Source organism: Seriola aureovittata, chromosome 11 (genome assembly GCF_021018895.1).
Source record: "Seriola aureovittata isolate HTS-2021-v1 ecotype China chromosome 11, ASM2101889v1, whole genome shotgun sequence".
Taxonomy (NCBI): domain Eukaryota; kingdom Metazoa; phylum Chordata; class Actinopteri; order Carangiformes; family Carangidae; genus Seriola; species Seriola aureovittata.
Genome location: NC_079374.1, coordinates 21,367,810 through 21,390,007, shown reverse-complemented (window position 1 = coordinate 21,390,007; position 22,198 = coordinate 21,367,810). Strand labels below are relative to the sequence as shown.

Here is a 22,198-nt window from a genome sequence, read left to right as displayed (position 1 = left end):
TTGGAGCTTAATATCTGTTTTCAGTTGTCTTTTTCCTCTTTCCTCTGATTTTAAATTTGCAGGTTTTTACATTTTATGTTCAAATGACCCATTTTATGTTTTGATCATTTTTCATCTTAAATTTCCATTCTCAATTTAACCTTAGTGTTTTGATTTTTTATTTCAGGTGTTCAATGTCACTTTCTCTTTCCAAACTGGTGAAATTATGTCACAACATGGATGTAATTTCTAACACTCGTGGGACCATTTATTTTTGTGTCCTGCTAAAGCCCCTTTACATCATCCAGGTTTGAATTGTTTTTATAACTGAAAACTTCAAAGGACACCTTGCAAAGGTTGTTTAGCAGACTTCAAGCCTGCCAGAGTGTGCATGTATGCATGTTACTTGTATATGATCTTCAAAAACACATCCCTGTAATATCAGGGTAATAGCATGAATGGGGCCTGAATGGGGGTAATGGGCGTCTAAGAACATTACACATAGAAACTTCCTGAATTTTGGTTGTTAGTATTCCCTAAATATACAGGTGAGTGCAAATTGACCTCTGCCGTACTGCCAGGAAAACAACAGCACTCAATTTTCTCCTATGCAGGGTGTTTTTTACAGAGCAAATACAATAATTCCTCTAAGCCCTGTGGTGGTTTATCTGAATACAAACAAAGCTACAGAAATGCACGTAAGCATCAAATAAATACTACGGTTTAGAATATATAATATGCCCACAAGCAGACAAAAGGTCTCACCAATGGGCAAGTTATAACTTGGGGTAATCAGCTTCATAGGAAGCTTTGGTCCAGTTTTATACATCAATTGTGGAAAGTGGGCTACCTGTATTAGAGTGGCGTAATCTGAATACTAGAGAAAATGCAATAACTGGCTTCTTCTCTCTTTATTTGATTTATAAAGTTCAGCTTCAGTACAAGACTGTGAATATTGTGAGGGGTGATTCATTCAGAACATTCATGTTTTAAATCTGAGTGGCTTAAAGGAAGAACATTGAGCTGATTCTTTAATATATCCATATAACTTCTTCCGGACATAGTGCACAAAGCTTAAGACATGGGTGAAGAAAACCTTCATTTTGATGGTCACTAGAAAATAAATAAATAAATGTATATTTTAACTACTGTGACAGATTACTGCTCAACACTGACCCAGAATGGCTTCAGAAAAATATGCACTGTGACTACCCAATGATACAACTCAACAATTGGCAGGTTGAACCCTGCTTTTTCTTTTGGTGTTTGCAGAGTTGCAAGCCTGAAACATGCAATTTTACCATTACATATAAAATTAGTTAAAGATTAACTTGATTATAAAAATTAACAGTCAAAATATTTAACACATAATATAGTTATAGAGTTTGCCATTTTATGCCACATAGAGGTTAAGACCATAACATCTTTCAAATATATTTGTTTTCAATTTTCACAAGAAAATAATAGTTTTGTTGTATTATTTAAATTAAGAGGAAATTGAATTTTAGATAAGTAATTTCATTTTGCAAGAACTTCATATTACAGTCTGGCTTAGCTCATGGTTCACAAAGAAAATTGTGAGCATATTACTTTATAACCTGAGAAAGAAGAGAAAATATGATGCACTGAAGAGTCTTGAGTAGTTGTTGTGGCTGTGTAAGGAACAAGACAACATCATCTGCATACAAGAAGTGAGCCTTGTTAGCTATGGTGATACCATGTATGTTTTTGTCATCTCTTAGAACAATAGCAGGGGGTTCAAGGGCCACAACAGACAGCAGAGGGGAAGAGAGCATCACTGTCTGATCCTGTTATATATACATATATACTGTATATTCCGTATATATCCTTTAGCCTCCTGGGAAAAGCTTATGCCGGTGTGCTGGACAGGAGGCTCCAGCCAACTGTTGAACCTCGGATTCAGGAGGAGCAATGTGGATTCCTTCCTGGCAGTCAACCAACTCTTTACCCTGGCAATAATACTCCAGGGGTCATAGGAGGCCTACGACAGGGTCCCTCAGGGGATCTCATTGGGGGCTATGGAGTTCTGGGGGCCATTGCTATGAGCCATACATTGCTGTATATTCTTTATCTTATCTTCAACTTGTCAGTGTTTTGTAGGTTTATTTTATGTGTAATGAGTGTATTGCAGGCAATTTCCACTACATAATTGGAGGTCCCATTGAGTTTTTCTAGCCTGCACGCAGTTTCCAAGGAAGCCTGATCAAGGACTGAGGAAACATAATTCCCGGGGGGATTTGCCTAAAGGGAGTAAAAATCTATTTCTCTTGCATAAAAAGGGAGGGGCAATAACACCTTGCCTATGCATTTCTCAAATAAGACAAAAAGCTCCTCTTTTCAGTTTCAGTAGGGTTGCCAATGTGGAGAGTCACTACAATACGCTTTGATCAGTTTTTGAAAAGGACTACACCCAATAATAAATGTTATCAGCAGTTACTGAGTGGCATCAGGAAATATCATTACATCAGAATATATGAAAATTAACACTTAACTCTGCAGTCAACACCGATTTTCCTGAAAATTATATTTTTGGCCATAAATTGACTAGAAACATTATTCTGAATTGCATTGCAAGCCAAATGCATGTGTACTTGTATTTCACTGTTCATCCAAATGTCAGGACAATTAAGCACTAATTATATGTTTTGTGTCTCTTTTCATGTTTAGCCTGTCCTTTAGAATTGTTGATCTTTTTCAAATCTTGGTGTCTATTTGATGTGAAAGAGGACCTGCAAATAAGCATAGTGTGACTTGCTCTCTCACCTTGCATCTGCTAGCATTGCCCTCACAACCGCCCACACTGCCACGAAAACAGCTGGAACACCTGAAATTACACAAAACAAACAATGAGCCGTGCTGTCCCAGTGACGTCATATAGTTGTTTGTTTACCATAATTCATGGTCAAGGTCACATTTCACAGTTCCATTTCATTTCCTACACATCACTTCTCGTCAACATATGAGCTAATAGCTGCAGCCTTTAAGGTCAAATGGCCCACTTTCATAGGCAGTGTCTATCAACAAACCAGACCCTATCATTAACCGCTTTGGGGGCTTTATGAAAATTATTGAAATGAGGAGAGGGGAAAAATTTACATTTCACTTTTTAAACATCAAAGCCCTCCCCAGAGCTATTACTGCTTTTTAACTGGATATAAGAATAAAGCTCACAGACGCATGTGTCATGGGTTTGGGATTCCTGGACCCAAAGGAAGAAACTAAACCAATGCTGGTGCCGTTTATGGATTTATTAAAGAAAACACTGGAACAGGTGATGCATTAGCCAGGGCCGCTAACTCAGGAACAGACGAGACGTTGACTGGGACCCCCGATGCTGGAACAGATGATGCATCAGCCAGGGCAGTCAACTCAGGAACAGACAGGATGTGGACCAGGAAGGCCGACTCAGAAGCAGGACAAGTCAAGACGTCGACCAAGTCTCCTGATGCAGGAACAAGCGAGAGATCAGCCAGGGCGGTGAACCCAGGAACAGATGAGTTCACCAGGACTCCTGACACTGGACCTGGGGACGCATCAGTTTGGGTGGTTGACTCAGAAACAGGTAAGGCGACGACCAGGATGCTGGGTAGCAGATAGTTTGGATAGCTGGACAGCTGAGGCTCATGGTCACTCGGCAGCTTGGGAACCTGTGGCTAAGGCACAGGCTTGTAGTTAAAAACCTGGGCCTGAGGCTCAGGGTGGTTGGAAGGATCCCAGGGCTGAGGTTTGGGCTGGCTGGACCATATGAGTCTCTGAAGTGTTTCCCTGTTGTGACAGGAGCCATGATGTCCTCGTCTTCTGCTGTGGACTCCACGGAAACCCAGGAAAACAGCTCAGGGTTCTCAGGGCTTCAGGGTTCAGAATCAGACAGGGGGTTGGTCAATGTGAAAAGAGGCCTGGAGACTGTGGACTCACGGCTAGCCGACCAGGAAACGGACAGGAGACTAGCGGAGGCCGTTACTGCATGAGTTAGCTGCATACGAAGGATTGCCAGACTTGGACATCTGAGCTGTGGGCTCGGTGTTAGGGATCGATGCATGGCAGGCTGACAGAAGACTAGCAGGCCAGGGTGCAGGCTGAGAGATAGCATGCTGGTAACTAGCATACTGGAGGTTACACATCTGGAGTGGAGGTTGGAGACTAACAGGCTTGAATGCTAGCAGGACCGGTGCTAGCTGACTGGGATGCAGACTGGAGTGTAACCTTCTGGTTGTTTGCATGCTGGAGGCTAGCCACCTGGTGAGTAGGATGGAAGATAGCTGACCTGATGCCAGGTGACTGGAAAACTAGATCAACGCTGGGAAGCTAAGGTAGATGTGCAGGGCTAGAAAACAACCTCCATCTGGTGCAAGCCACATCCTTAAGGAAGTAATGTCTGGTCCCCCAACAAGGCGTTTCATACAGAGGAGAAAATTGGTATTTTGCCCTGACAGAGTTACTCCGTTTGGTGCAAACTTTGATCCTTACTCAAAAAAGCATAATAGGTCCCCTTTAAATACACAAGGGAGGCAAGGGTAATTGAACACAGGTGACACATCAGGGCGGGACAGACAACCACAAAGGAGGGACAACTAGACAAAGACAGGAAGTGAAACATCCGACAGACTTACAAGGTAATAATTTCAAAATAAAACAGGAAATAATAAATATAAAGTCTATACCAAGAGTCCTTTCAGGGGCAGAAAGCATGATTGCTATCTTCTGTATATTTGCTGCTGCATGGTCTCAATTATTTCTGTGCAGTTACATACAAGCATCACATGCAGCATATGACATGTATTTAAACGTGCACATGCATTGGTTTCTATGTAATTCTACACACTACCAGCATTTTGACACACATAATTGGACATTCAGACATCATGATAAACCTCTGTCTCATTCACCAGCACTGACCTGTGTCAGCTCTATAGAGAAGTAGCACTTTCATCTCTTCATTCCCCAGAACAGCACATCCCAGCCACTTTTGATTATTTCCTGTCTGCAGAGAGCTTCTATGTGTTCCATCGGTGTAAATGACACAGCACTACATGACATAGGCAGTGTGTGTTGCACTTTACTGTAAACAAACAAACCTGTTCTACCAAAATGTAGACAATTCAGTATTCACACTTATTCGAATAAAGACAAGAAACACAACTTCCTAAAGAAACTGTGTGGGAATTTTTTGATTCAACTGTCACTCTACTTTTGTTCTATAATTTGTTCATTTATAAAAAAAAAAAAATAATGCCGGATAATTATTATAAATTATCACTTTATCATTACTAAATGTTACTTACTATATTGAGACTTGTTTATCTCAGGTCCTGCAACAATCTACTATACACTCTAAGGGAAGGGGCTATTTGTAAGTTTTCTCTGCCGTCAAACATGGTTTCTTGCCGGGAGCACGTAGTTATGAATGTCACTAGTCAAGCGCTTAAGCTGCGCTACATCTTAAGGGCAGATTGGAGGCTACAGTGAGTCGCTATCAGAAAGTGACGAGACAGACACATGAAGTTGAACTGGTTGAACTTGCAACTCGCAATCTTTCTTCTAGACTGTCAACAGCTGTTAATAATAACGTTGGCTATGTAACAAGACTGACAAATAGATCCTTAGAGCCAAGATGTTATAATACGCCCCCTGAGCAGCGCTACTTCGGGGCAGACGGTACGTTACAGTGACCCAATAACAGAAAGTGACGAAACAGTCCAATCGGGTCAGGGCTAGCTGGTTAGCATGCTAACTTCAATACAAATAAAGAAGTGATAGAAATATAAGCAACACAAAAGGGTTACCTTCCACCTCTGGAGACAATTCTAGGTGATTAAAGGAGTAAAGTTTGATACTGAACTTTCATGTTTTCTTCTAAACTGGTAAGTAACCAGCTATTAATGCTAATATTAGCTATGTAGCAATAGAAAAATGTATAAATAGCTCCTTTAAAGAGTCACAGCATTAACTTCCGGTAATCTTAGGAATAAACATTTATATGATGTTATCAATAAAATTGCAACAACAAAGATTAAAAGAGTCTCTAGGCAAATGGTACTGTGGAGAAATCCTTCAGCCAAAGCGATGGCTCTGAGCGATGTGGCCCACAGCTGTAATCTCTGAAATCATACAAGGAATAAAAACTGTATTTTATCAAAGCCTGCTGAATACCATTTTAAGCAGAAGTGATTGAATAAGATAGTGATTATGGTTGTGCAATGTTACTTCTATTATCCCCCTAAGTGCCTAATTTAAATCGGGCAGCTTAATTACAGTAAACATGATCAATCAATGAAACATTAAATGGGTGATAAGTGTCCCCCCACCTTTTCAACATATCCTCTGCTCATTTGAAATGAATGTTGTATCTTATCTGTAGGTGAAAGAAGGAGAAAATAGAGAAAAGAAAGACAGAGAGGTTGACTGAGCTTTCTGGGAGTTTGAGAAGAGAGGAAAGTGCTGGGATGTGACCATAATATCACGGTGGTGACTCAGTTACTCACTGGAACAGCTATGGGGTTGTATTTATTGTTCATTGTTCAGCTACTGATGAAAAATAAGAGCATGTTTGTCCATTTAACCAGCTAGTCAAGGGAATGGATTTGGCATCCCATTTAAAGCAGTGTTTTTTTCTAACCTTTGGTCTTCTGCCATTTCTGTGAATGTGAACAAATAAATAATTGTTTTTAATAACACATCCATGTCAGAATGGTTGCATTATTGTTGCCAGTGTGTTCAGGGTGAATGTTTTGAAAGTGACTTGTAGTTTCTCCACATTACAGCGAAATCTATCAGACATACTGTAATGTTTTTTCACCCAGTAGGAAATGTTCCTCCTTTTATTATCGCCTGGTTTTACAGTATCAAGGCAAAGTAGTATAAAATGTGTGCTGCAAAAGAAAAGTAGGATCTTAGGCCTCCAGGAAGAAAATGCATGGGTGGGTGGGTGAATCATTTGTCAAAAGATGTAAACCATCTTATGTGTGTCACATATGAATAGGAAACTGCTACACAAAGAAAGTTTAAAGTTACTTTGTGGAATTCTAACTACTGTTACTGCTATGGAGCAATGTTTTGGTGGAACGTTTTGTTTGTTCTGATGGAAGCACAGAAGGATGCGTGGCTCAAGTCATACACAACCCTGCCATTGGTTTCATAAAAAGGAATGTGCAAATGTTTTATGAGGAAACAAATGCAGTCATCAGATTTGTTAGACCTCAAAGATTCACACATTACATTTTAGTGAATAACACTGAATGTAAAAGCAAACCTTGACCAAAATCAGACATGTTACAGACTGTTAAAAGTCATGCTGCACCTGTTTTACTCTTTTTTTCCTACATTTATAAAAATTTAAAACGAGCAAGCTAAGAGGTTAACGTATGTTAGATTGTGCTCATTTTGTTGATGTCAGTATAGATGCTTGTATGTGTCAGTGTGTGTGTGTCTAAGTCAGTAAGGAATGATGCTGCTGCAGATTGGTGTGTTTGTGTATCTAAAATACAGTAGTGAATAAATTAAATTAAACAACTACTGATTAAATCACTAAATAAATTCAGTATCTGCATTTCCCCCCCGTAGGTAAACTCGACACCCCACTGATGTGGGACCAAAAGAGCAAAAAGAAAATCAGCAGGGAGGTCAAGAAATCAGTTGAATAGTTATTATGTTAGACCTGAGCAGAGGTCTTTCACACAATTCTTAATTAACAGATCATAGTTTCATGATGGAGAGACATATCTATCTTAAAGACAATCCATCTCAAATCAGCGTATCTGTTTTCCAGTTATCACACACCAACAATGTTTGACTAAGCATGGAAGCAGCGAGCCTAACATAGCAATGACTTAATCCATACTTAGGCTGGGAACACACTGGCTGCATGGCGTGTGCATGGCGGCTGGGAAACGTCTTGGTTTTCAGGGTTAGACGGGGCACACTGCCTGCATTGTGTGATGTAGAGATTCGGCATCTTGCTTATTTTTCACACAAAACGTGCGGTTCCCAGTAAAGACATCATACCAGCATTTACCATTTAGAAATACAGAGCTGGCAGCATCAGACACGCAGTCCATGTGAACTCGCAAGCTTGCATGTATGTGCAACTGCAACACAGCCGCCATGCACACTCAACGCAGGCACTGTCTTCCTGGTGTTAATTATTCTAAATGTGTATAATTGTGTCGTGCATCATAACCATTTTCATTCTTAACAACAGTTCAGTTTTATATGTAACTCATAAAAAAATATGTTCTAAAACCCTGTCTTTAATCTGTCGGTTTATTTTTGGATACATGGTGTTTCAGAATATCATAGATGCCTTCAAAAAAGTACATTTAACATAAAGATAATTCATTCTGTTTGAGTTGTAAAACGCTGATCCTAAGGTAATTTCATTTCTTCCAAAATGCAAGTGTAGCACTTTTGTAGAGACTTTTCATTTCTCCTATGCACCTCATATAACTAGAAAATATTAATGACCGCAGGGTAATTATATATGAGAAGGAAGCTGTGTAATACATTTTCCTTAAAATATGGGTTTCTGCAGAAAATGATTATGCATTGTATGGTATATGTTAATACATTGTATTGTCTGTATATTCAGTCACAATCTGACCTTGCAATTGTGGCTATAATGCAAGTGTGAGCTGTACATCTAAATCTTTCTGCATCAGCTGCATTTTTGCTCAAGTTATTGGAGGACTGTTAAGAGCAGATGGTTCAGTCATACTGAACCATGTCATAGGAGTCATGTGTGATCTGAGTTTGTGTTTATTACTTACCCCATCCAATGAGTGTGAAGCCCCAGAGGTATTTAGAGTCTGATCGGAAGGCCATGAAGATGAGGCTGTGAAGGTAGAGGCCCTCTACCAGGATCCAGTAGTAGTTGGTGGCCAGAAAATAGATGAAGAGCAGCACTGTCACCTTGCAGCCAATCTGATAACAAAACATTAAGACTTTTATCATGTCCGATTTGTACCTGCTATTATGCTGTTTATTTGTTCGCCTGTGTTAATACCTTATTGTGATCAGAGCACTTCACACATATTCTTACACCACAGGTGCCTCCGTGAGAGTAGACAATCTGATTACATTTTGTAACACCTTGCTGTATTAATTTGCACAACAATGAGGAGAAGTACACTACAGTGAAACTTTGAATACAAAGTTCATGCTAATTAAAGCCAGCAAATATTTTCTAATATATAGGCTTTTGGTCTATACATTAAACTACAAGCACTGGTTTGGCCCACGGTAATTAATGATCTCATTTTAGAAATAAAAATACAATTCTCCAGGAGTACCTCACTCCTATCCATTATGCATTATACTAATACTGAAATGAGAAAAATATCATAAAGTCTTGGGTAGGTGCAACAGAATATACTGCTTGATATTATATCATAGGATAAATTCAAATAACTTACTGTAAAAGCTTTTAACCTTCTTTGCAATTATCTATTTGAACACACAATCATGACTATCTATAAAATAAATTACCAATTGCATCTTCTTTTGCAGTGTCTCAGTATTTAACAACACCAGTGTATCTGTGGCACGTGTGAGTAATACCCTGATATCACAAAGGAAATCCATCAATACACAAACTTCCACAGACACATTGTATATGAGCTTTATGTGCATACCAATGTGCAAGTCTTAACTCAAGTCACTTTTTTAACCTTCAGTTTGCCTGAGCCTCCATGTCATAATCTATAATGCATAAAGCAGTCCATGTCAAGGCGTATTTTACTGTAGCTATAATAATTGATATTTAATATACACATGGTCAGTGTTACAGACAGTGTAAGCCCAGTGTGTTTTTATTAATTGCAGAAATAACCCATTCACATTCTTCCAAATCAAATGCACCACTTTTACGCCACCAGTCACTGGATTTAAATTGTTTCAATCACCACTACAAAATATATATTGTTGACTGTTGCTTCACTGTGCAGAATGATGAATGTGCTGAGTTTGACACTACAAGGCTATTTTCACATTTATCTGCTGAAAGGGGAAAGTTCTCTGTGATTACTGATTCAATCCGAGTTTGAAGCATTTTAACTTCCTACTTCTGACTTACTTCTTACTTAACATTTTAGTTTTTTCAGTAGTCCTAGATTTGTACTTCCTTTTTGTCTGAACTCGACTAAAGAAATGATTATCATTCAAATGCAACATTCGGATCCCCCCCAATTCATTCAATTCAAAAAAGTGACATTAACTAAAAGAGTGGCTGTAATTGAACTGACTGCAGCAACAAACATGGACTCAGTGCCCTCAAGACTCACTCAGGCTCATGAATGAGGCTGAGTCACTGACTGAATTATCTGTTAAATAAATGAGAAAAATAAGACAAGTGGAAAAACCCAGTGTGACATTTGCTGTGCTGGTGTATTGTGAAAGAGAAACTGTTGCATGTAGAGTTTTAAACATGAAAGTCTTTTTGCCCACAAAGGAGCCACAGTTTCAAGATTACGTATTTCTTTTCACTCTCCTGATGCAACCAGCAGATGCTACACCAGTAGCTATGCACTTTATCACACACCCTGTAAAAAGTCACAGAGTAAGTGGAATCATCAAGCTCATTTAATAAATTGACTGCCCAGCATGCATTGTTTGAGAGTTAAAACTCTTTGGAGTTATTGAGGTCTCCTTTTTTTCAATCCCTGCCTCTGCACATGTTGAATAGAACAGAAGAGCCTCGCCTGTTGTCTTTGTAATGGCTCTGGTACAAAATGGCTTCAGCAGCTGCAGCTGTAAGTTTGTCATGTCAAATGAAGAACTGGCTCTTTATACAAAGGCAAAATTCACACTAGTATTTTTTCATTTTAAAACAGCATTTTATAACAAAAACTAACTCACTCTCTGTCCAACAAGTATTTTAGCTCCGAATCAGAAATAATCTCTGCCCATACAATGGTGAAAAGATCGTAGATTTCTCTGCTTGGAGGTGGAACTGTATCACATGAGTATAAGGCAGGCATGGTAGTGGAAAACATGGATTGGAAAAGTTGTGACTGATAGCTATGAGTTTATTTAGCTTTTCTCAAGTTCACTTATGTCAGTTAGTTTCATATTTTCAAAACTCATAAAACAATGTTGAATTAACAATAAGATTGTACTGACTCAGAAAATTCTACAGGAACTAAATTGTGGTTAAGTTGCATAAACCTTTATTTGACTAGAAAGCTTTATTTGTTTTCAATCATCATACAAAATCCATCTTGCCATCTCAAATTTAGTCAACTTAAAATTTTAAAGCAGCCTGGACACAAACTTTTTCAAGTTAAATAAATATAAAATATAATATTAATTTTTATATTTTATATTAAACAGTTTTTTTTACAGTGAATGCCTTTCCTCATTTGGATGGAAGTGGACAAACCATGCCTTACGGAGAAAAAAAAACACTATTTTATCTTGAGGGTATAAATTTGGCGAAAACGTCTGACGAAAAGCTAATCTGAAGGCAACTAGTTGTTGATTCCATAGCATTATTCTACAATTTTATAGAGAAAACAGTACTAGACAAAGAAAGTCCTCCGTGAATGTGAGCCTGAAAATTGCGTGTGGGTGAAACAGAGTAAACAGACTGTTCCAGGTTCCAGCCTCAGGACATCTGTTTATCATGCAAAGCTCACACCTCACAGTATACTGAAGGCCAGACTCACATTCGGTCATGAAAGGTGTTTATTAATAATCCTATTAATAATAATTAATAATAATCTTAATAGTTATTTGCAACTGAGAAACTCATCTAATTATTGTACCTCGATTCTGTGTTTATGAACATGACAAAGCTATGCATGTGGTGTGTTTACATTTATAATAACACCTCTGTAGGGAATAGGTCTAGTCAGGTTTTAATGATTATAATTAAGAATACATAAGGCAAAGTAAAGTCTCACACTACTCAAGATTTGCTTGGTGGATTGATGCTAGAGGAATCGATGAGAACATTAAAAAAAAATTTTGAACAAATTTTGTTCAGAAACGTGTGTAAATCGGTGTTACTGCGTTAGAGCATTTCTCCTTTTCCAAGATAATCCATCCACCTGATAGGTGTAGCATATCAAGATGCTGATTAGCATAATTACACCACAGGTGTGCCTTGGGCTGGTCACAATAAAAGCCCACTTTAAAATGCTCTCTTCAACGGCTATGTGAAGTTGCTGGATATTGGCAAGACTTGGATCTGTTTTGTCAATGCAGATCCAGAGCATCTAACATGCTGAATGGGTGACATGTCTAGTGAGTACGCAGCTTTAAGCTTCCAGGAATTGCGAAAATCAAGCTGCAACATGAGGCAATGCCGGCAGATGAATGGCACGACAATGGGCCTCGGGTATATCTGCGTGTGTGTGTGTGTGTGTGTGTGTGTGTGTGTGTGTGTGTGTGTGTGTGTGTGTGTGTGTGTGTGTGTGTGTGTATCTTTTGTGTGCTTTGAAAAAAGTCTTGATATCTTTTATTTCAACTCATGGAAAATGGGAGTAAAATCAAAAGTGTTGCATTTATATTTTTGCTCAGTGTATTATTTTTATTCTTCAGACAAATTGCTGCACAACTGAATTCAAGAACACAGACAGGACTCTACTCGGTTTCAGTGAGTCTGACTGGTAAACTTTGGGGGTCACTCTAACATGTTCAAAAGCAAGTTTCTGTAGTGAGACCACACAAAGCACTTAACAGCACCAACTCTACTCTTAATTCATGCCTAATGGCCAAAGGTATAGTTTCTGGCTGTGACAGTAAGCAAAAAAGATTAAAACAAAAAGGGCTGGTACTTACATACTGAGACTTGTCCAGTGATGCTATGCTAACTGTTTTTAAGTTGTCCAACAGGGCAGAGTCAAAGTCCTGCAATCCAGCACTGGAGTGGACGACTTTGTCCTTCACAAAGATGCTGACCGCTCGTAACATGAAGGAAACAAACAGGTGCATGTGGATGTAGTTTCTGGTGCAGTGAAGACGCCTGCCAAGAAAACAGTGATGAAACAGTGGTGATTACTAAATCGGTAATTAGAGCATTTGTGCAGGAGTTAAAATCACATAAATCACATTTATTTTAGTTCGGGTTGGCCTGAAGGAAAAAGAGTGAGAGAAGAGATTTCCCCGCTTGGACTGATGATGAGATGGAACTGTCACTGACAGAAACACAAGTATAAGGCAGTCATGGCTGTGGAAAACCCAGAATAAGGGAATATTACATATTACATATCAGCTTATGATTACAATGAACAGCAAACAACCAAGAGATATACATGTACAGGTCTACTGCTTTTTTATATGTCCTAAGACACAAGACACCTAAAATCAAATAAAAACTAAAACCATGTGCAGCTCTTGACGTCTTTAAGCATGAACAGGATGTGGAGAACAGTGGGCTTCTTCAATGTATAACAAAAACAAATTCATCTCTAATAGTACAATCAATATCATGAGAGAAACTGATCGACTGAACTAATGATTTTACTTCCACATTTTGGTATTATAAATGATAAACCAACCATTTAATCTTCTATTACGTTCACATTTGCATCATTGTAAAAAAAAAAAATTCTCTGTTCCTGCCCATCCAGACTAAAACTATAACCCCAGAGTTTTCAAACTAAATGGGTCCAGAGGTGTTTACAAAAGTCTACATTTTATGTAGAGTAGTGTGGATGCCAGGCATCAAACTGAGATCTAATTACATTAAGGACATTTATTTAAGTTCAGTTTAGCCAGAAAGCAAAACAGTGAGGCACGTTGTGAGGGATTCAGTGTGGGCCTCTTGATGATACGATCACTGATTGTAACAAGAGTTCGATTCCAGCCAAAGGCTTCGATCTCATGTCATGCCCCTCTTCCCCCTGTTCTCTACTACAGAGGCCAATGAAGGAAAATCTTTGTAGGTGCCATTTCTCAGAAGATACAGCTAATCAATTTTGTACAACAACAACAACGGCAGCATCTTGTACTGCAGGTCCATCTCTGCTCCAACAGGAAGCAGATGAAGCCTCAGTGGCACCTGCCTATTTCTGTCAGAGTGGAGAAACTGTCCTGAAAATCACCCGCCTGTCGAGCTTCATGACACAGAGATTCAGTTTGAATTTTTCACTCCTACAGCAAATTTGTGGCGGGCAAGAAGTTGTCAGGGACCCACGTCATCTTAGGTATTAGGGAGTCACATCACCTGGCTCTGGCAGTAACACGTTTTTTTCCTTGCAGAATTTTAAAACAGAAGCCAGCACAGCACTTCTATATCCGTCCCCCTCTTTCTGAGATCTGAAATGCAGTTTGTTTCTCTCGGTGACTGCAGAAGGAAACTGTCAAACTGGTCGTGGGTTGGCAGTGGTACTTTGGCTGAAGTGTTCCTCTGGACCACATATATCACCATTGTGTTTTCATTCTAAACAGTGCTTGTGTTATTGTTGTTGCTGCTGCTGTAGTTGAAGATGAGGATGATGTGTGGGCAATTTACTCAGCAGTAAAGGTTGGTCCATATGTTTGACTTAATCTAAAGTTACATGATTAGTTTCATCCTATTATCACTATTTTTTGATAGGATTTTGTTGTAAGTATTCATGTATTCATTATCTATGTGATATCCCATAGTTGCTTAGAAATATAATAAGCTTATAATAAGGTTGATGTATTGTAGTTTTATAAGTAACGCTTCAAATTGGGTTATGCGCATTTTTTACAGTGACAGTCTCTCTACAAAGAGACAGAGACACAAGCAGAGAGCAAGAGGAGCTCTGGGAGGAAGAGGAAGATTTCTAAGTTGCTTTATGAAATCAGAACAGATATAAGACCTGAGTTTGTCAAAATGCATCTTGATGGCTCTTTGAAATTTTAACTGCAGCTGATCCAGAAAATATACTCTGTTTGAAGTTTCCCTATTTAAACATGCAGCTCTGATCACCTTCGGGACTTTCCTGTCTGCAAACTTAGATGTTGTTGACTTCACTTTCCATCTCTTCTGCTGAAATCCTGCAACCCACTCATGGTGTAAAAATGGTGGCATTCAAAGACAGTAGTTTTATTTTTACACAGAGTACCCATCAAGGAAGTACAAATTAACCATGACACCATGTGCACTATGATGGATTATCTTTTGGTATGTAAAAATGGGCAACACTGGTGTGGCCCTGTAGAGGTTGAAATTACCAAAAAAATCATAACACACTCACTCAATAACCCTTCTGTGTTGATCCATAAGAAGATAAATTTGTGTTTTTAAGAACCAAAAACCATCTCAGTGTAGTTTTAGCTCTAGTAACAACAAGCTGGCTGACTGTTTTCTGAGTGATAAGAAAGAAATATAGCAGATTTCAGGTAAACGCTCAGAGAAACCAAATCCTACAAGGTTGGATGGTGGGTCCAGGTGGGTGGGGCTTGGGGCGTGGCAGAGAGCGGTGACTGTATAGTTGTGACATCACCAAGTTACAGAAGTCCTGACGGCTGGTTTTAAGACTCAGTTTCTGAATACAGGCTGTGTGCAGTTCTCTGTGGACTGAGCGCTTTGATACTTTCACAGTATTAATATAGAACCTAGACCTGCTTTATTTTTGCTTTATAATCAAAAAAGACATGGAAATCTACCTTTATACAATATGGGACTTTTAAATGGGTATAGTGACTATTCATAATATATTTACATCAGCTATGGCTATACAGGAAACATTTCAGGTTTGCTGTGAATTATGTTTTATTCCGATTTGTTGTCGTGCTCTTCTGTTGTCTCCCATTTTCCTCTCTAAAGCTCTAAACATTAACACCAGACCACTTCAGGTAAGTGGGCTCGTCTATTACACACTGTTTCAAGTGGGCAGAGATTTACAAAAGCTGTTTGAAGTGCTGATAGGAGGATTGCACCTCCTGTAAGTGTGACACAGCCTCATGAGGAAATTTGAAAAAGTGTAATGCAGCTCAAAAATTCAATAAAAACAAATATTTCAATTAAAGATGATTTTATATGCTCAGCACCTTAAAAAGTCTGTGGGTTTCTGTCAGTGTCACATCCTCCCTCTCTGCCTGCAGTCTGTCTCTCCCCATGTTTCTCCAGGTGAGTGTGACAGAGCGGCGCCCCTCCAGCTGTAACCCATCCTGTAATCAAGGCTTCTGCAAATACCCAGCTCTGGCATTACCATCCTGCCAGATACCTGCGATACCTAGCACCCAGCCTGCGTTTCAAGCCACTCCAAGATATAGTTTGCCAGTTAACGTAGCCTGACCTGGTGTCCTCCCCTCTGCTTTGTTCCGGCCTCTGTCTCCAACCCTTGGTGTTATCAATCCTGCTCCTCTGCCCTGGACCCCTGCTCGGCTAAGGCACAGCTTTCCCCCTGCACTGCAAAACCAGCCAAGCCAACAGCCCAGTCCCCTCTGCCCTGCTTGTCCTTGTCCTCAAATCCTATCCCTTCAACCCTGCAATAAATATTCTTCTATTCAACTCGTCTAATCACCTCTCTGTGTTTTGCCCTTGTATTCTCTAGGATCTCAGTCTGCATTCCAAACGCTTTTGCCATTTTTACCCACACCCCACAAATTTAATGACCCCATTATTTTCTAATAATTCTATTATAATTCCCAATAACGGTTCTTGAAAAGATAGCATTTGGTACTAATTGTAGGAAGGAGCAGAAAAGCTCCATTCAAACCCATTTAAATGTTAATTCATTATCAAATTACAGCAGAAACTTAATGCTACATATTCAAATGTATGCTTTCCTATAGAAATTTTACATTTTTGCATGTTTGACATTTGTCTGACATGACTTGCTGTGCACTGGCTAAAAGACCCTCTGAAATACAATAACAACTCAATGGGATTAATTCATGGGAAGTGCAATATTTTAACACTGTCTCCATTTTACCCATGATTATCATTTAATTAAATCATTAAATAATTCTTTCCACAGAAACATCCTCAGAAATTAAGAGGAAATTATTGCGAATCACGTAAGCTGTTTAATCTCTTTTGTCAATGCTTTTTCCCCCCAAACATGACATATACATTAACAACCCTATAGCCATATTTTCAGGATGACACGTTGGCAAATGTGAGTGTATAAATGCCCCAATAATGAAACCCAACAAATGACTCATTTCCATTCTGTCATTTTTTTGTATACTCAATTTTGCAATTTTGTCATCAACACAGTACAATACATGTTCAAAACATTATTGAAATGAAGTGTGTAACTGGAACATAGCAGGGCAGTCAGGACACAAACAAGAAGGCTGGAAAGAGAAAAATGGTGCAGGTGTTGGAATGAGAATTACTCTCCCCAGGCGGTCGGAGAATTTTCAAAAACACATTGGATAACCTGTAAAGTGCATGGCTGGCAGGTATTAAAACATTGCTGTTGTTTTGAAGCCCCTGGAGCTGACATTTCGTTGTGAAAATGCAGACAGAGAAGATGACCACCTCCTGGTACTATTCCACTGACCTGTGTGTTTCTGTCTTCATAGGCTCATCAGATCATTTTGTGTTTAAGCACATCACTTCAGTGTCAAAAACTCCTCTGTTACCTGAAGTATCCAATAATGAAGATGGCCACTAGCAGAGAGCTGAAGGACACAGCGTAGCCAATGGTGTACATGACGTACAGCCGCTCAAAGAAGTCTTGCTGTGAACACAGAGACAAATATTTAAGGTGAAACAGAGTCACAGAGAATACACTCAATATCACTCACAGTTTCTTGGCTAAACAAGATGCCATCACAACTGATGTTTTAGGAATCCAACTGTTTTGTATTTTTAGTGTACAGGAGAAGTTGAAGGAACAACAGGTGCACTGAGTATTCAAGTTGAAACAGTTGCTAATGCTGCTACAGTATGTAGCCTGTACACAAGAGTTGATCAGTAACCCGTTCCCAGACCTGTTGCTTAGTGTGAGTTTTGTCGGAAGATAAGAGATAAGATGACGCATTATCCCTCAGGCAACATGGCTGCTTAGATGAATAGGTTGAACATCAAAAGTTGGATAGATGAATCAGCTTAAAAGTAGTCAACATTCATACTATATATTTATCTTTGATGATACACAAGTAGTCAGGGTGATTCATCTTCATTCATCTTCAACATCCTTGCTTTCTGCAGAAGGCCTACGTTTTCCTAAACTGGATAAAGTTACATGAGGTAGGCTTATGTCTCAGAAGAGTCACATGGTCTCATTTCCATTCAAGATGAAAAGCTTGAGGATAAGTATTCACTTCAGCCACTCTTCCATGTTCAGGTGTCTCCAGTAAAGTCGAGTCTTCAGGAAATCAAGTCTCAAGTCTCATTTTTGTGACTCAAGTCTGACTTGTGTACAAGTCTAGACCTGATAAAACAATATATCAAATGACTATCCCAGCATGCACTTGACTTCAGTTAAAATAAAGTTAGCAACTTACCAGCACACACAGTCCCATAGGTTAAAAAGACAGATATTTACTTCTGGAGTTGGTGGAGACCAAAACAGGGATAAAACCTGAGTGAGCATTGCTCTTAACTCCAAATAAATACTGTTAATGGTCTGCATCTGCCAGGTGTTTGCTAACACATTTTAACTTTATAAGGCGACACGTTAATATAACAGTGCTGTGTTTAAAGCTTGTTGTGCTGTCCCCAGGTGGCCAAAATAGTAATTATGCAGCTTTAAAGTCTTGACAGGACACAGATCATCATGGCTCCGTTGCCAACGAAGGATTAATGACCATTTACTCTTCTTGATGGGAAGACCCTCGATGTGTCCTTCCTCTCATCAGTTTGTTTTTTGGAGTTTTCACTTAAACAGTTTCTGGGAATTAATGACTGTCAGACACTGCTATGTGATTAGTGACCTGCTTTTGAAAACTGTTTATTTTGTTTCTTTATGAGATGTTTGCTAAGTAATACTTTAGAGGAATAAGAACATTTAGAGGGTTGATACTCATGAGGGAGATTAAAAACACAATCCTGCTCCACAAAAATTGTCTACTCCTCAGACTTTTGTCTAATGTGACTTTTTCCTGATGCAATGTTGGATAGTTTCTTTGAGTCTAGAAAAACAAAAAAGTTAAAAAAAAATAAAAATAAAAATAAAAAATGAAAGGGGAAGCTCTTTGAATGAACTGCTGCCTCTGATGAGGGGTCAAAAGTAGACGTTGCTTTGAAGAGGTAACAAGCAAAAGAAGATGGGAGCTGCTGCTTTAAAGAAGCTGTTCATCATGTGGTAAGATGTGAATTTGTACCATATATATATCCAGGTACCAGGAAACCACCTTTGCACATTGTGTTGTTATATAAAATGAAGCAAACATAACTGTTTAGAATCTCATTTCATTTTCAAAGAACATCTATTATTGTTCACAGTCAGGCGCCACAATAGCTCGCTGACAAGATCCTGGGTGATTTTCATCTTTGATTGCTACATATGTAAACAACAGGTATATACACATGTCTATGTATCTATGTGTGTATGTATGTGAGAAATATGTTTTTTCAGCTTTTTATATTGACAATTGTTTTGTTTTGTCTTCCTTAGCTTATTTGAGCCTCCAAACATTGTCACCTAGTTTTAGTATTGTTTTTATTTATATACCTGATGTTGTACTGACCCATCTGAAACTTGTAATGCTGGCCAGGCTTCCCTTGAAAAAGAGGCTGCTAATATCAAATGGAATTCACCAGGTTAAATAAGGATTAAATTTGAAAATAAAATTGGATTAGCTTGTTAACCACATCTGCTTCTGCTTACATATTTCTACAGTCGTACTTACTCTGTCTTCTTCATCACTGGGCTGAAGGAAGCGCAGACACTCTGAGTAGTTGGTCCATGTTTTGTTCCAACGGTCCACAAACACCCAAGAACCGTTGACATCACACTTTCTGTAAGCATGTCCTGCAAAGACATACTTTTAAATGATTTTGGACAACAACAAAAAAAAACATTACAAGAGGTTCGGATAACTAATGCCACACTGTTATATTTTGTGTTTTTAGGAGCGGGAATGTTGGGCACTCGCCCCCAGCCTGGAGGAAAGAATTGTCCTGCACAGGTGATCAATAATAAAATGAATGATGTTTGAATTCAATTTAGCTGCTTCAGGTTCGGAGTCCTGGTTCTGTTCTGATTAATTAATTCATGTTATTTAGCAACTCCTGCTTTTCCTACTATGACAAGTCAAAAAGTCTAGCACTATAAGTACATGGATTTTACATGCGCACTACTATCACGGTTCGGGGTCCTATCCTGGTTTTGATCATATTCAGAATTTACAATTCCATGGAACATGAGAAATTTTGGTTATTCATACCCAGTGTCCATTCTTCTGATCATCTGTGTGCAGTCATGTGTTGATTTCTCACCATCTAAACCTCTATGTACCAACGACGAGCGCCCAGAAACCAGGATAAGGTGTTAGCACACCCAAAATATTACAAGGATAATCCAAAAACCGATCATAACCAGGATGCCAGTGCGCATGTAAACACAGTAGGTGACACACTTAATGTAATTTCCACCATAGCGCCACCCACCTTCAGCCTGAAAAGCAGCCTAATTAGCCAGAATAAGTGAAAATGTGTAAATGTTATAAATTAATACATGTTTTAAAATGTAAAAGTGCAACATCAGTTTGTGTTTTTGAATAGTTCCCATTTTATGTGTAAGTAAGTCATGCTGCCTTAATCTATCTTCACATTTAAAGTTCCTTGCAGTCTTCTAGTGCTCGATGGTGGTGATGTTATATCTGAAGAAAAAAAAAAAAAAAAAAACAGACAGGTAACCTTTGTGATTGAAGTCATAGATGTAAGACGGGCAGGGAACCTTGGTAACCAGCCCTGGGGAGCCACGGGGCCAACAGATAAGACCATCCCAGTCTGGAGGGCACACTTCATCTGCAGTGAGAAGGAGAGGAAGTCTATTTAAGGTCATTGTTAAGCTTTTGCTAAAAACATGTATTATTTTATGTTTATTTGCTCCATAGCCTAATCATATTGTATTGTAACAACTTATCTGACAAATTATTCTTGATCACATTAATGTGCCTTAACTTAAATTCAGCCTGAACTCTGGTTGGTTGCTGATAAAACTTTTGTCAAATCATTTTTTTTTACGTCAAATATGTTCTTTAACAAAAGGCTTCTAATTATTGTTGTCATGGTTTGCTATGGCAGACACCTTTTGTTAGTTTTGTTTGGACTTTTTGCACTTCCTGTTTTATTTTGTTATTGGTTTCCTTGTGTCAGTGTTTTGCTTCCTGTCTTGGTGCTGTGTCTGTGTGGTGATTGTCTGCCCCGCCCTAATGTGTTTCACCTGTGTTCAATCACCCTTGCCTCCCTTGTCTATATAGTCCTTGTGCTCCCAGTTCATCTGTTTAGTTCAGGGTTTGTTCATGTCGTCTGTTCATGTCTGTTATTTTGTTAAATAAACCTGCCTGCACCATCCCCGATGTGTTGGCTGCATTTGGGTCCTACTTACCTCAAAACCCTTGACAATTGTGTTTAATGTAAATGTATTTTTATAATAGAAATGTGTCTTTAATCACGATTCTTCACATTGATTTTGTGATTTTATTTTTAATTCTAAATAAGCCCTAAATTTTGCTTTTAATAAGAAATTACATCTGTTCATGACTCATAGCGACAGAACAGAACCACAAATTTACTTTGAAAGAAGTGATGCAGTAAATAGCACCTAACACAGTTTGTAGTGACTAGAAAAGAATTGGTCTGTTGTCTGTTGGAGCTACAGAGCTTTGAATGTGTTGAATTCTATCAATTGTATACAACAATTTATCTAAGGTGAATGTTCACAACACTTCTTTCAAGTCCATTTATGAGCTATCATGATGTTTAAAATTGGCTTTATGAATGTGTTCTTGGTCTTTCATTCACTTGAGCACCCAAATACATGTTCAGGTTATGGTTACAATTTAATATCATAAGAATATAGTGCATGTAATGAATCTTGGCTCTACACCGGTTTTCTAGGTAGGAGCACATGATCCTCATAAGTTAATAGCAAAAGATATCTCAAACCAATGCATGTCAGTGGCTGTTATCATGAGGGATGTATACAAAATCAAACAACATTCGTCTAGAGACAAATGCCAGAGCCACTTATGGAAACTTAGGCTGACTGGAAGTGAAATGGGCAATAAACTCTGCTGGCTCACCTCCTTGTTGCTCTGCCAACAAAATTATTATGTTTGCATATGGAAAACACTTCACACCCTCAGTGTTTTTTTTTTTGATAGG

General features: G+C 38.7%; 1 protein-coding gene across 1 annotated transcript in view; it reads right to left on the bottom strand.

Moving 5' to 3' along the window:
* The window catches only part of pth2ra (parathyroid hormone 2 receptor a), a 47,318-nt gene that overhangs the window by 16,840 nt on the left and 8,280 nt on the right, over nucleotides 1–22,198 (bottom strand). Inside the window, exons 3-8 of the mRNA XM_056388673.1 lie at nucleotides 20,726–20,836; nucleotides 19,717–19,838; nucleotides 17,503–17,600; nucleotides 12,775–12,958; nucleotides 8,763–8,916; nucleotides 2,764–2,824 (exon numbers count right to left, since the gene is read on the bottom strand). Of these exons, the coding sequence (XP_056244648.1) occupies nucleotides 2,764–2,824; nucleotides 8,763–8,916; nucleotides 12,775–12,958; nucleotides 17,503–17,600; nucleotides 19,717–19,838; nucleotides 20,726–20,836 (730 nt within the window). The remainder of the gene's footprint in view (nucleotides 1–2,763; nucleotides 2,825–8,762; nucleotides 8,917–12,774; nucleotides 12,959–17,502; nucleotides 17,601–19,716; nucleotides 19,839–20,725; nucleotides 20,837–22,198) is intronic.